This window comes from Neopsephotus bourkii, unplaced genomic scaffold (assembly GCF_033783945.1).
Source record: "Neopsephotus bourkii isolate Nb327-2 ecotype Australia unplaced genomic scaffold, CSIRO-AGI_Nbou_v1 NB_1637, whole genome shotgun sequence".
NCBI classification, from domain to species: domain Eukaryota; kingdom Metazoa; phylum Chordata; class Aves; order Psittaciformes; family Psittacidae; genus Neopsephotus; species Neopsephotus bourkii.
The window spans coordinates 1,035,184-1,047,363 of record NW_026902112.1 but is presented as its reverse complement, the minus strand read 5'-3'; the positions used below and the strand labels follow the sequence as shown (position 1 = coordinate 1,047,363).

Sequence of the window (12,180 nt, the reverse complement as noted above, 5' to 3'; positions counted from 1 at the left end):
AAGCCAAGCTGCAGCCTGTCTTCCGGGGGAGATGGACATTAATTTGAGTCCCTGTGACCTACGAAGCTACCAAATATCACAAAATTCAGAGGAAATGGGGATATTCTAAATTTCTTTCCACAAGTCAAATACAATTCATTATTTTTTTCAAATTAAAATCATTAAAACTAACCAACAAGTAAAGGATACAAGGAAAAACAAATTACAGAGATGCAGAATGGAATATGCATTTTACTTCTGATTTTACCAGGGAAGGAAGAGGACATTGACCAAGACTTGTCATTTACTGTAAGCACCTCATTCTTTTAAGATGCAACAAAACTAATAAAATCATCAAACGTTTTATAATACTTATGTGGAAATAACAAATTATCCAGGAATTTAAAGATAGATGTAGAACATATGTTAAAGGCAGTGAAGCATATACAGCTGTATCCTACTGGGGAACCTACTTTGCTGGATGGGTAAACAGTGTGTCTAATGGTACGCATCTACCAAAAAATATCTTTCAAGATATCTGTTCAGGCTTAAAGCCTCTTAATCCCTTAATTATTGTTTTCCCTCATGAGCTGAGCAAACAGGAAAGCTGTTGAGCAAGGCTGAAATGGAGGACTATTTAATGGACTGAACTGATAACACACTTCCTCCAAAATAAAAGTCTTGTCAAAAATTAAGTAGTAAGAAAAAGGTGTATTAAAAGTCATGTTCAAACAATTTCAAAGTAATAATGTCAATTTTTATAAAAACTTGCTGTCTTATTTCCCTTAAATATTTGTAAAATCTTGCACTACTTTCGTAAAATAATATGTATTTAATAGAAAAGTTTCAATGTGTAATGCCACTCAAAGATGAGATTACAAACAGACCTACTATTCATCTAAAATGTGCATTGTTTTTTGTTATAAAATCTTCTGCTTTGTAGATGATGATAACTAGCTTTGCATTTTACAATTACAACATGGACAGTGGGATTCAGTGCATCCTCAGTAAGTCTGCCAATGACAACCGAGCTGTGTGGTGCAGTCGATGCACTGGAGGGAAAGGACGTCATCCAGAGGGACTTTGACATGCTTGAGAGGTGGGGCAGTACAAACCTCATGAAATTCAAGAAGGTCCTACACCTGGGTCAGGGCAACCCCAAGCACAAATACAGTCTGGGCAGAGAGTAGACTGAGAGCAGCCCCGAGGTGAAGGATGTGGGGGTGTTGGTCAATGAGAAGCATAAAGTGAGCTGGCAGCATTCACTTGGAGCCTGGAAATCCAACTGTATGCTGGGCTGCATCAAAAGGATCTTGACCAGCAGGTCAAAGAAGCTGATTTTCCCCCAGTATTTTGCTCTCCTGGGAGCCTACCTGGATGGAGGTCTGCATTCAGCTCTGGGGCCCACAACATCAGAACATGGACCTGTTAGAATGAGTCCAGAGGAGGGCCATAAAGATGCTGAGAGCTGAAGTACCTCTCCTTTGACAGGCTGAGAGCTGGGCTTGTTCAGCCTGGAGAAGAGCTCAGGGGAGACCTTAGAGCAGCTTCCAGGGCCTAAGGTGGTCCTACAAAGAGGGACTTTTTATGAGGGCATACAGTGACAGGACAAAGAGGAACGGGTTTAAACTGGAAGAACGTTAGGCATTAGGAAGAAATTCTTCACTATGAGGGTGGTGAGGCACAGGAACAGGTTGCCCAGAGAAGCTGTGGCTGCCCCATATCTGCAAGTGTTCAAGGCCAGGCTAGATGGGGCTTGGAGCAACCTGGTCTAGTGGAAAGGGTCCCTGCCCAAGGCAGGGGGCTGGAACTAGATGAGCTTTAAGGTCCTTTCTAATCTAAACCATTCTTTGATTCCATGCATGTCAGCCACAAAAGTACTGACTTACACATTCCAAACATGATCTTCTGGTTTTATTAAAATCAATGTAATAGTAACTAATGTGGTTAGTCAAACTGAAAAAGTGACTCAAGAACTAAATAATTCAATGTTTTTCCCTCTCTGTAATGGAAGGGGGTGGAGGCTACATCTTCACTATTCAGCCTACCTCCCTGCTGAGTTAATCAAGTGTTTTCTGGGTGGGCTGTATAACTAATTTTCCCCTGCATGGTTAGGGAAATTAGCGGGCAGGTTGCATTTGAATACTGTTATTCACTTATTTTTTATTAAAAAAAAAAAAAAGAAACCAACAAACCAAACCACAGTGATGACAGGCAAATTGCAGTATATCAGAGCACTGTCAGCCAGGTTAGTATCCAGAGAGACTCCAGCTGTCTGCAGTACTTAACATTTCAGTGAGGAAGAACGGCATGAACTGGTTAGAACCTAACTCGTGATGCAATACCATGGCACAGAATTGGAAAGCAACAAAAAAGAAACAACCTGAATTTATTGGAGGTTTGAATCAGAAAACTAGGCTAGAAAAGTTTACCTTCGGAAGTGATTCAACACATGATAAGATCATAAATATGTTAATGTGACAAAAACTGGAACAGTCTCATTTCATAGTCATTGGTTTCAGCTTCCTCCACATGATTTTTTTTTCCCCTTTTTTGAACTACCACATGTCAAATGATCTGTTTTATTTCCATCACCCCTCCCCCTAACAACACATTCAGGTATTTTTGCAACAGTGCCTTCAAACTATTATATCTCCACCCAGGCAGGGTCAGGCAATTTTAGCTGCTTTACACCAAGTATGCCAGTACAACAATACATTTACATCAGACATACAAAATATTTTGCATCTTGGGCAGAGAGCCAGGCCAAGGTACAGGGAATCTGAGTTTCTGAGCAGGTTTACCAGTGCAGGTATCTGCAAGGGAACCTAGGGGTTTTTATCTTCATTCTATACAACTCCTGTCTTCTGGACAAGACTAAGGCAGATAGGTTATTTAAATGTTTTTCCTGATGAGTACCAGAATACAAAGGAAATTAAGTACTTGACAGATATTTAAAAATTTTGAACTTACTTTCACTTGTAAATCACTACAGAGCATCATCCATCATGTCTATATTGCTCATGAATGTTATGACCCCACGTTTAACAAAGTATTGCCCCTTCTTCATTATAGCAAATACTAGCTGAAAAGGAAGTAAATATGTACCTGTAACAGGCCAGGTTGGACATGGCTTTGAGCAACCTTATATAGTGGAAGGTGCCCCTGCCCATTATGGGGGGGGTTGGATGATCTTTAAGGTCCCTTTCAATTCAATCCATTCTATGATACTATGAACTGAAACATAGATACAAGAAAAAAAGAACCGTACTCCTTTGATTTAAATCTATAAGGAATCGTATATACATAGTCCTAATATTACTCACATTACATTGCAGACATTCATCTATATGCCCTCTACATTGAAACAACATACTAGAATCTGAACTGCTAACCTAACAAATCCAGTTAAATGCTGACACACTTAAAAATATAAAAGAAGTACTGTGAATTATTAAAATCACTTCTATGAGTTAAGAGGCTACTCTACAGGGGTTCTTACGCATTTTCTTTTTAGATTCGAGATATATCATGTCAACACCAATAAAGATTAACTTCATCCAAATACTTATGGTTGCTACCTAATATTTCCCTCTTTCTGTTCAATGTTGGATAGAAAATTAATAATAACATTCATACTTCTGGAACACTTTATTGCTTGCCTCTTCTTTCTACAGATTTTGCTATCTAGCTCCCTGTGCTAGACAGACAGACTGCACTGACAGTCAACTAAGTTATACTTTCTGACAGTGTCTTTGCTGTGGCTAACTCACCAGCTTGCCAAAAACCCACTGTCACCTCCAACATACTAAGTTAATAAGTGAAAGAATTATATAATTTGCAATCACTGGTTAATTTTTTTATAAGCTGAATTATTCTTATCCATCTCTTCAGTATAGAATTTTTTAATATGTATACATATACATACATATGTATATATGTATACACACATATATGCATATGAATACACACACTCACAAATACAATTATAATTTAATTCAATTAATCTCATGTCTCATTTTATAATTCCCTTTCTAATCTTTTTTGATTAAAAGAAACCAAACTCAAATCTGTGTAGTGCTACTCCAGGGGATTTCATATCACATTCATTTAACAGAATAATTTGTCATTTCTGTCACTCTGAGTGTTTTAATTGATTACTACATAAAGTCTTTCAAGCCACGGTAGAAGATAATTTTTCTGATATCTTGGCAATTAATTTCATATTTTATCATTGCATAACTTAGGATGCTAGTAAGTATTCTATTAAAATGAGTATGTTCACATAGCTCAAAGATACACCAAAACTGAGTCTAATTCTGTACCTACAGAAATGACAGTGACATACATATGTACCCACTTGGTAGATCCAGCTTAATCAGCAAATCTTCCAAAACATGACATAGTACCTGTCATTTTTCAGCACATACCATATGACATTTTCCCACTTACTCCAACCTCAGCCACTTTGATTGCCCCAAACAGAAAAGACTGAGACTTAATTAAGTGATCTGTTCTTGGGAAGCTTGTTTCATTTAATGCAAAAGCTGGAAGATACAGGGTAAACAAACTGGGCATTCCATATGTTTTGTGGTACAATCCTAGAGCAACACACCTCTCAAATGCTAATGAACTGGCTTAGCTACTCTCACAATTGCAGCCACTACATTACAATGATGCAGGATTTCCTTAGATGTAATAAATAATGATGTAGAAGGCTGCAGTAACAAGAGTTTAAACCAGACGTGTACCTTTTATATCTACACACACAACAAAAACTGCATCAGAAATGAAAAAAAAAAGGACATAATAATACAAAATCTAATTCCTTAATTTTTTGAAAATACAGACGGATAATAGAATCTCCATACTGGTTCAATCAAGTTGATGGCTCTACTACAAAGAGCTACAGAAACAGAATCCACTCTGCAAGACAAACTCTTCTAGTAATAAAAGCAAAATTTGAATCTGCCATTTAAACATTTAAGTAATATAAACTAATTCTAAGTAATTACTTGATACACAATACAATTAACCCATGCAACAAACTAGAGAATAAAACCAAGAGGTTACTTAATTGTCTCAGTAACAGCAGTAATGACATTTCTGAGGCTTTTAACAGTGAATTAACAGCTGAAAACCAAAATTAATGGCCCAAGGTACAGACAAGAAAATGAAATTTTCTGCTGTTAGTAACTGAATGAAAACGAGTAATTCACGATTATCCCATTTTAAGTCCTTTATTTTACATTATTTTAACTGGAATGAATCAAATAATTCAGTGGCTACCTTTATTTTAATGGTCCCCTATTTCTGATGGAAACAGCCCTTTTTCTTTTCTGTCCTCATCAGCAATCTTTTCTAACTCCCTAACTCCAAATCCTCCCATTTGATTCACTCTAGTAGTAAGAAATGCTTGTATGCAAGGATATTTGGTACAGCAGCCTTTCAATATTAATTTCAATATAGAATTTTAATCACTGCTTCCAAATCACTATCTTTCAAATCTATTTTAAATAACTAACTGCAATCATATTCAGCAACTTCATGTTAAAACATACCAGATGTTTTGAAATCTCCAAGATATCAATTTACAGTATTTAATCTGTTTCTATTAAATCACAGAATCATGGAATCATAGAATTACAGAATGGTTTGGGTTGGAATGGACATTAAAGATCATCCAGTTCCAAACCCCCTGCCATGGAGAGGGGTATCTTCCCCTAGCCCATGTTGCTCCAAGCCCCATCCAACCTGCCTTGAACACTGCCAGGGATGGGGCAGCTACAGCTTTTCTGGGCAACCTGTCAGTGCATCACTACCCTCATTGTGAAGAATTTCTTCCTTACGTCTAATCTAAATTCCCCCTCTTTCAGGTTAAAGCCATTCCCCATTGTACTGTCACTACATGCCCTTGTAGAAACTCTCTCTTCTCCTAGGACCCCTTTAGGCACTGTAAGCTGCTCTAAGATCTCACCAGTTTTCTCTTCTCCAGGCTGAACAGTTTCAGCTCTTTCAGCCTGTCTTCATAGAAGTGCCAAGAGCTATAAGCAGACGTAATATCTTACCAATCACTCACAGACAACTTTGCAAATCTTTGTAGGTCTGCAAACTTGCTGATTCACTCTTAATAGTTATTTCTGGTAACAAGATGCCACTTTCATTATAGTATATTATTACTCAAACTGTGAGATAACATTATTATATTATGATTTGCTGCCAAAATCCTCATCTATCTTAAAGAAGCTAAATGTTACTTGACCCACAGAATTCATATAGTGGATGTTCCAGAAACCAGACTTTCAAGTTTTGCTGTCTTCTCTTGGGTGTCACAAAGAGGAAGCATGAGATTCCACAGGAAGGGAAATAGCATGTAAATCTGAAAAGCACAGACTGTATCTTCAGTCACCTGTGTGAGTTCACCTTCTCTTTAGCTCACCTATAGCAATGGGAGCAATCCATGCTCTTTTGCAAATATTTTGTTAAGACTACCTACTGACAGCCTTCTCTGTCTTGAAACCCCATGGTCTGGGGTTTAAGGAAGTAGTGCCACCCTTCTGTAATGTTCTGAACTGGTACAGCCATCTGCAAAACTCAAAATCATTAAATGAACTAAATAAAATTAAGACCCTAGAGTAAAACTTTATTACTTTTTATTATTAAGCTATAATAAGGTGTATGATAGTTCTAAATGTAACTCTCTATGTGTTTTAACTAAAAGGTAGGGTTAGAAAACTCAGCTGGAGCATCACTATCTATGAGATCCACCTTCCATGCTTCCAGAATTTTCAAAGTTCTCACTGATTTATTTTCTTATTTTCCATTTACAGCTTAAACATACATTGGTTACATATATGATGAGTAACACATGAGCTGAAGAAAGACACCATGATTCCAACTGATTCTAGTACTTCGGTATCTTCATAAGTGAAAGTCTTGCTCTGAAGTACTGTTGTCTGCTTGATTCTGGTAAAAACCTTTCAACTGAAAATTTCTAAAACATTGAGGAAGAAAGTTTTTGACCTCGAACTTAGAAGGCTAATCTTCCTGTAGTGTTCTTACTGGGGTGAGATCACTCAAAATAGCTTGTACAAACTGAAGCAAGCTGCCTCATTCTTACATTAGGGTCACAGTCTTCAGACAAATACAAGGTTAACAGATCATCTCACATCTTGGAGAGCTTCTTACAGTCCCTGATACAGTGGCTCTTACAAAATGTTAGTTAACCAATGCTCTTACACCAGGGGTAAATTACCTTCACTATCCTGTAGCAAGCATGAGGATAAGGCTTGCCATAACAGCAGTTATGGAGCTAACAAGGGCAAGTGTAGAGTCTTGCATCTGGGGAAGAACAACCCCATGTACCAGTACAGGTTGGGGACTGACCTGCTGGAAAGTAGCGAAGGGGAAAGGGACCTGGGGGTCCTGGTGGATAGGAGGATGACCATGAGCCAGCAATGTGCCCTTGTGGCCAAGAAGGCAAATGGCATCCTGGGGTGCATTAGAAAGGGTGTGGTTAGTAGGTCAAGAGAGGTTCTCCTCCCCCTCTATTCTGCCTTGGTTAGGCCGCATCTGGAATATTGCATCCAGTTCTGGGCCCCTCAGTTCAAGAAGGACAGGGAACTGCTTGAAAGAGTCCAGCGCAGAGCCACAAAGATGATTAAGGGAGTGGAACACCTCCCTTATGAGGAGAGGCTGAAGGAGCTGGGTCTCTTCAGCTTGGAGAAGAGGAGACTGAGGGGTGACCTCATCAGTGTTTACAAATATGTAACGGGTGGGTGTCAGGATGATGGAACTAGGTTTTTTTCAGTGATATCCAGTGATAGGACAAGGGGCAGTGGGTGTAAACTGGAGCATAGAAGGTTCCACGTTAACATCAGGAAGAACTTCTTTACTGTGAGAGTGACAGAGCACTGGAACAGGTTGCCCAGGGGGTTGTGGAGTCTCCCACATTGGAGATATTCAAGGCCCGCCTGGACAAGTTCCTGTGTGATGTATTCTAGGTTACCCTGCTCTTGCAGGGGGGTTGGACCAGATGATCTCTCGAGGTACCTTCCAACCCTTGGGATTCTGTGATTCTTTGATTCTGTAATATGAGTTAGGGATTTAACCCCACAGCCTACAACAGATGCTCTTACCCTATTGTAAATGAGAGGCCGTTTACAGCCCTAATCCATAGTACAGCGCTTTAAGTTATCTCATATCGTGCAACCCTCATATTTCCAGATAAGCATGACATAATTTGAAGTTCTAGAAGTAAGTAAAAGAATTTAGATTAGTTGTTATCCTTCATTCTGAGGATCTTCCATTGCTCAAAGTCATTTATCGTGGTTTCAAGAAAATCTATTTAAAGGTTTCTTTGAAGCTGGAGTCTGAAAAAGAGATCACTGGAAATTCAAAAAGAAGGCTGTGGGGGAGGGGAGGGAAGGAAAATGTTTCTTTAAAACAGAAAACAAAGCCTTCAGGTTCTCTTTCCTCTCCTGATCCCATCTCCCCCTCCACCCACAAATCACTCTATAATGCTTATATCATTAACCTCTATAGCATCACCAACTGAAAATTCTTTTAGATAACACATTTAAATTCACACTACATTAGAGGAACTGACTCATCCTATTTAGTTAGAAACCTAACTTGTATATAAATTTTAGGTATTTAGGAAAACAGACATTCTAAATGAAGTGTACATTTTACCTGCATAATCGAAGGGGAGACGTGCCACTGGTAACTCACAAAGAGAAAACTTACCTTAACTAAGTCACTCTATGGTTGTACTAAATTAGGTAATGGGTTGAGGCAATAGTGATGGCAGGAATGTTTAAAGCATTACTGAAGTTCAGTTTGGCAGTGAGCTTTCAAATCAGATCTCCCAGTTGTCTCCATTTACTGTGCCTGGGTTTCACAACACAGAGCACTGTTAAAATACATGAACTAGATTCCTTTTCAGTGAACCAAGATCAGAAGATCCATTTCAGGAATACATCTAATGTGCAACAAGTGTCAGGGAAGAGGAAACCAAGACAAATGATTGTCTAACTTGCATGGAATGGATTTCACCCTTCCTTACAGAAGTGTATCAAAATAGTCTGCCTAAATCAACCTTGTAGCACCCTGGAAGAAACAGAATTACCTTGGATTTGGATAAAGATAACATATTTCAGTAATCAAGAATATTATATGAGACTTTCTAACTGCATCAGAAACATGTCACTCTGTAATCCACATACTAATCTTTCATCTAAACCACATCTTTCCTCAAATGACTTGTAAACAATGATTAGGTGGTGCATGACTGCAACTTGCCTGATCAAGATAAAAAGCACTGCCATCTCGGATCTCCCGTCGCTGTTTGAGGTCAGTTTCTGTGGTGTCCCTCGATAGGGCAATATATTCAACCTCCCTCTTTGTTAGCTCCTGTGGACAATAGTCTAAAATTATTACAAAAACAAGACTATAACCCCAGTAAGTGAACTTTAACAACAGGCCTAGTGGCATAATTGTACAAAAGAGCTCTAGGCAGCAGCAGTGATTTCAAATAATTCTGTACAAAATCTATATTTCTTATTTTTCAAATTTTTACAGTGTCTTCTGCCTCAAACAAAACAGTTTGAATTTCTGCTCAATAAACTTTTATTTTCCCCAAACCTGTTCTAAAAATATAATAACCAGCTATATATTCTTTCCACTGAACATGTGTAACATCCTGTAAGTTCTGGTTCTGGACTCTGAAAAACAATCAGCATCTGCAAATCATGAATGAAACCCAGAAGTTTTCTGTAAAAGACTGACAAGCGTCAAGTTCCACTGTTCAGCAATACTTATACTAGTGGTTACAAAGCCAACAGTTCCTTTATGCTGCAGAGAGATACAATTGTACATTCTTAAAGGAAAAAAAACCCAGAGGGTGAGATACAAGAGTGTTTTCTTCAACAAATAGTTCTATCTATAAACACATAGTAGTAGCTTTCAGCAATGGCAGATAAGTTTTCCAGGTTTACATAGCTTCATTAAAGGAACCACAGCATGTATCAGCTCACATGCAAAGGCCAGTCTTCATGTGGCTGTTGACATGGCATTGAAACAGTAAGCTGCAGCCTTTCTAACACAGCTAATATAGCTCATAAAAAAGTGGTATAAATAAGAAGACACATTCTATGTCTCATGCCTGGATATCAGGTGTTCCCCAAGTCCTCTTTTTAGGTTATACCAAGCTTTTCTCATTTATTTTAAGGAATTCATCAAGCTATCAAGTAGCACACCTTTGCTCTACTTTCCAAAGTTCAGAATCTTGCAGCTTTCTTCTGTATGCTTTACCTCTGAGAGTTAAGTCTTTGAAGCAGTATCTTTTGATTTTTAAAGGAACAGCTGATCTCTGTGACAACTGTTTATACACCTCCATTTATTACCCTTCTGCCCAACTAGATTCCAGATGGAGCTCATGGCAGAAAAAAGTCCTACTCACATGACCTTTTGGGGCAGACAACCCCCTCTCCCTGATCATTTCAGGGCAGCAACAATTTAAAAGTGAAATTTTGCACATGGTGCTGCCATGGTTCATGCAGACGGACGTAGGCAAGTCCTTCCCACATTCCAAGAGAGTATCAAACACACATCTACTCTTTCTAATCACTCATGATAACTGTTCCCAAATGTTACTCAGAACACTTCTCTCCCAAATCCTTTGCTTCAAGTCTTTTTTATATAATGAAGCAAAAATGATTTGTTGTCTGCAACAGTAGGCAGATATCTTCATCTTCTAACATACATAATGCCTAGAACAAACTGTTTCTCCATTTGTGATAGCATATGGTAACACAGTTTTCCAACTCCTTTTTTTTTTTTTTTCCCTGGAGTTTAAGCAAAAAAACATGTATAAAAATGTCTGTACTTTCTATTCATTCGTAACAAAACCTGAACTTTGGAAAGCACATTTATGGAAAAACTTATTTACCTCTTAAGTAGCTTGCTCTAAGATTTTCTAGGACTATCTTTAACCTTTGGCTAACAGACGAATGACTAACTGACATTAATGACTATGACTCCAAGAATTTAAACCAACATACTTACCAGATACTGCATGGCAATAGATCGCCGGAGAGGCCCAGGAGGACCAATAAGAAAGACGTCTTGGCCAAGAAGATCCTTCTGCATTATCCATCTTAAATGGTGCACTACGGCCTGGGCCAAAGAATCTGTCACTTTGAAACACAAAGATAAGAATGTATTATTTAATTCTGAAAAGTATTAAGATACCTGACCATGCACATGTTTTTTTGTACTTATCTCCAAAAATAAAGACATAAAAATGTGGTGCCCTAAAGCTGGACAGCTGAAAAGCAGGGAAATCCACACACAGCTTATACAAACTACTTCATTTACATAAAGTTTATACACCTATCTTACCCATTGCCTTTTTCTCTGCCCAACAAAAAAGCAACCCAATAAAAAACAGGGAAAAAAAAAAGTTGTTGATTCTCATTTCACATTAAACTGATCAAAGCAAAGACTGTTTTTTATTACCCAATATTCAGTGGACTTCTCAGCATCAGTTAACATAATGAAGTTACATTATTAACAATTTTTAAAAGATTTATCCAACCTATATCCCAATGCTTCTGTGAATCATGAACTTAAAAATACTGTGCTTGCATCAGACTAAGATTAATGTTGAGGGACATATTTAATTTGTTCTATTCTTAAAAGACAACTGCATTCCAGTTTACATTTTGACACAATAAAACACAGAATTAAATTACAAAGCAAATGCAAACCTTGCAATATGACTACATCAATACCACACAACTTCCAACATCATAATAAAAAACAATTCAAAACAAATCCACTTATTTCTATTAAGAATACCATTCCCTTATTATTTAAAAAAGCAATAACCTGATTATAATTAAACTAAAACGTTTACTACATGTAGGCAAATGTTGGTAGCGCTGAAAAGCATCATAAAGAAAGAGCACACTGAAGGAGAGGAAACCTGGTCTAGTGGGAGATGTCTCTGCCCATGGTGGAGAGTGGGAGAGTGGAACAAGATGATCTTTAAGGTCCCTTCCAACCCAAACCAGTCTGAAGTGCTAGTGCACGAAAACACAAGCAAGCTGGGGGGATATATGAATGCATATACATATATGGTTGCTTTCAGGATAATCTGACAAGACTAATGACAGGGTTTGAACCTGGAACCTCAAG

At 38.0% G+C, this 12,180-nt stretch overlaps 1 protein-coding gene across 1 annotated transcript in view; it reads right to left on the bottom strand.

Moving 5' to 3' along the window:
- VWA8 (von Willebrand factor A domain containing 8) overlaps positions 1-12,180 on the bottom strand; it is a 181,941-nt gene that overhangs the window by 151,840 nt on the left and 17,921 nt on the right. Inside the window, exons 3-4 of the mRNA XM_061374263.1 lie at positions 11,047-11,177; positions 9,283-9,393 (exon numbers count right to left, since the gene is read on the bottom strand). Of these exons, the coding sequence (XP_061230247.1) occupies positions 9,283-9,393; positions 11,047-11,177 (242 nt within the window). The remainder of the gene's footprint in view (positions 1-9,282; positions 9,394-11,046; positions 11,178-12,180) is intronic.